At 38.3% G+C, this 1,911-nt stretch overlaps 1 protein-coding gene across 2 annotated transcripts; it reads right to left on the reverse strand.

Moving 5' to 3' along the window:
- LOC107617086 lies at positions 60 to 1,701 on the reverse strand. 2 transcript variants are annotated; one of them, XR_002354396.1, is made up of 3 exons: positions 847 to 1,701; positions 475 to 628; positions 60 to 284 (listed from the first exon to the last, which is right to left on the reverse strand). XR_002354396.1 is itself a non-coding variant. In XM_016318896.2 (2 exons), the coding sequence occupies exons 1-2, from the start codon at positions 1,346 to 1,348 to the stop codon at positions 540 to 542; spliced, it is 591 nt and encodes a 196-aa protein (XP_016174382.1). In that variant the 5' UTR covers positions 1,349 to 1,701; the 3' UTR covers positions 60 to 539. The 2 variants fall into 2 exon arrangements, 1 of the variants encoding a protein (XP_016174382.1); XM_016318896.2 differs by having other exon boundaries at positions 60 to 628.

Below are 1,911 nucleotides of genomic sequence, written 5' to 3' on the forward strand. Positions count from 1 at the left end.
AAACAACCGTATAAGAATCACAAGGGAAAAAAAAAAAAAGAAAGCAGCTACTGTAAGTGGTTTGGGTATTTAGAGAATTAAATGAGACGATAAACAATTACAATTTGCGATTTATACTTCTCTGTACCTTTTACAACCATAAGTAATTGAAAGTAAAAGTCAAGTCCTAAGCTAAAGATGGATGAAACTTATCTACTCGTAATCGGTGATGTCTTGTGGCCTTGAAATAACTTGCATTTTAATGCAAGACTCCGAATTTTTCTATATACGAATTCAATTGACACCTGTGAGAGGAAGTTTTGAGAACAAAAGTAAATGAAGAGATAAAGGTAATTTAAGGGAAGAAAAAATTTGAAAGGGGAGAGAGGAGTGTGGTGATGATTAGATCAATATATGTTCTAATCATAGTTAGAAATGGAGCCAACAATAAAACATGGGTAGGCTCCAATAAAAAACCCAAATAGGGTGGATAACCTCATCTTCTTTCTTTACTTTTCTCTCTTTCTTCTTCTTTGTAGGTGCATCTCTAGTAATATCCCTTAATGCATAGCATCTGATTGCATTACAGCACAAGCAACAGCTTGAGCCCAATGCCTTAACTTAGTCTTGACCAATTCAGGGTCATCCCCTGCATTCAACAAACAAATACTCTCATTAAAAAAAAGTTGTGTAGCATAGGATATTCAATAACTTGGCAACAAATTTGTAGCATTGAAAACGTACGTAAGCAAGGAAATAATGATGTATGTTCCTAAAGGCTGATTAAGGTGTACATATAATTATGTATACTAATAACTTTTCTCTTCTCTTGCCATTAACAATGCTTTTAAAATTTCTCTCTCTCACCTGGGCTACAAATCTTCCATGAGTCATCACTTTTTGGGCTATCGAATGACGAAGAACGAGCGCCGAGGGAAGAACGGCTAGTACTAGGGGTGGAAACATTACTCGGGGTGGAAGCAGGACTAGGCGACAACCTCCGATTCACGGCGAAATAGAGGTCAAGTGCAGGCAAGGTATTGCAAAGCCTTTGACCATCTTCCTCATTGAATCCAAACCCCAATTCTATGCACCCTTTGAGCTCATAAAGGTCTTCATCCATGAGATCATCGCCAGAATCTTGAACAGAACTCCTCATACGCTCGAGCCGACGCTTTCTTTCCCAGGCGATGTCCCTGGGCGTCTCAACCATTGATAGCTGCTTGGAAAGGCACTTTCGGTTCTTCCAAGCCATTGGTGCCAACAACATGTTTTGCAACTCGTCCTCTGAATCCAACGGCGATGATGTAGATGAGGACGATGATGACACCGTGCCATGTTGTCCCTGCCCTTGGTTGTTAGTAGCCATGCACAAGGAACAAAAGACCTTAATTATTACCTTTCTTGAAGGTCAAGAAAAGAAAATGTGCTTGAACCACAAATATGGTTCAACAATATATTATAAGGTGTTTGGTGGCAACGACAGCAGCAGTAATGGTGGCTAAGGCAGCAAAGGGCCTGCACACCCCTCCCTGCCTTGCATGCGCCACCGCGTATGGTGTTTGGAATCGAAATTGATTAAGCAATCAAGGAAGATCATTTCAAGAAATGATGCCAAATAGTGTAGTCTATTAATGGTATGTTTAGATTTTTGGTCTGTGATATTCCACCGTCCATTTGCAACCGCAAGTAGCAACAATTTAGGGGCAAGATGAGTAATAATTAGTAGGATATTGTTTTGTATGTTATGCTTGGTCTAAGGGTTGTACCAACATTCAGGTAAAATATGTCATAAACCAATATATTGTTATGCCTTAAACAAATTATATAACATAACTCTAAAAAGAAAAAACGAAAAATACTATAGGACTATCAAAATTTTTTGTTTTTGGTCATTTGTAAATGATCAATATTTAAAAGTATAAGATCAAG

This window comes from Arachis ipaensis, chromosome B09 (genome assembly GCF_000816755.2).
Source record: "Arachis ipaensis cultivar K30076 chromosome B09, Araip1.1, whole genome shotgun sequence".
NCBI classification, from domain to species: domain Eukaryota; kingdom Viridiplantae; phylum Streptophyta; class Magnoliopsida; order Fabales; family Fabaceae; genus Arachis; species Arachis ipaensis.

Bases quoted from the DNA above. Each gene is read 5' to 3' on its own strand.
- LOC107617086 (XM_016318896.2), bottom strand. From the start codon at position 1,348: ATGGCTACTAACAACCAAGGGCAGGGACAACATGGCACGGTGTCATCA. The intron at 629-846 runs GTGAGAGAGAGA...TGTTGAATGCAG, and splicing joins ATGGAAGATTTGTAGCCCAG to GGGATGACCCTGAATTGGTC.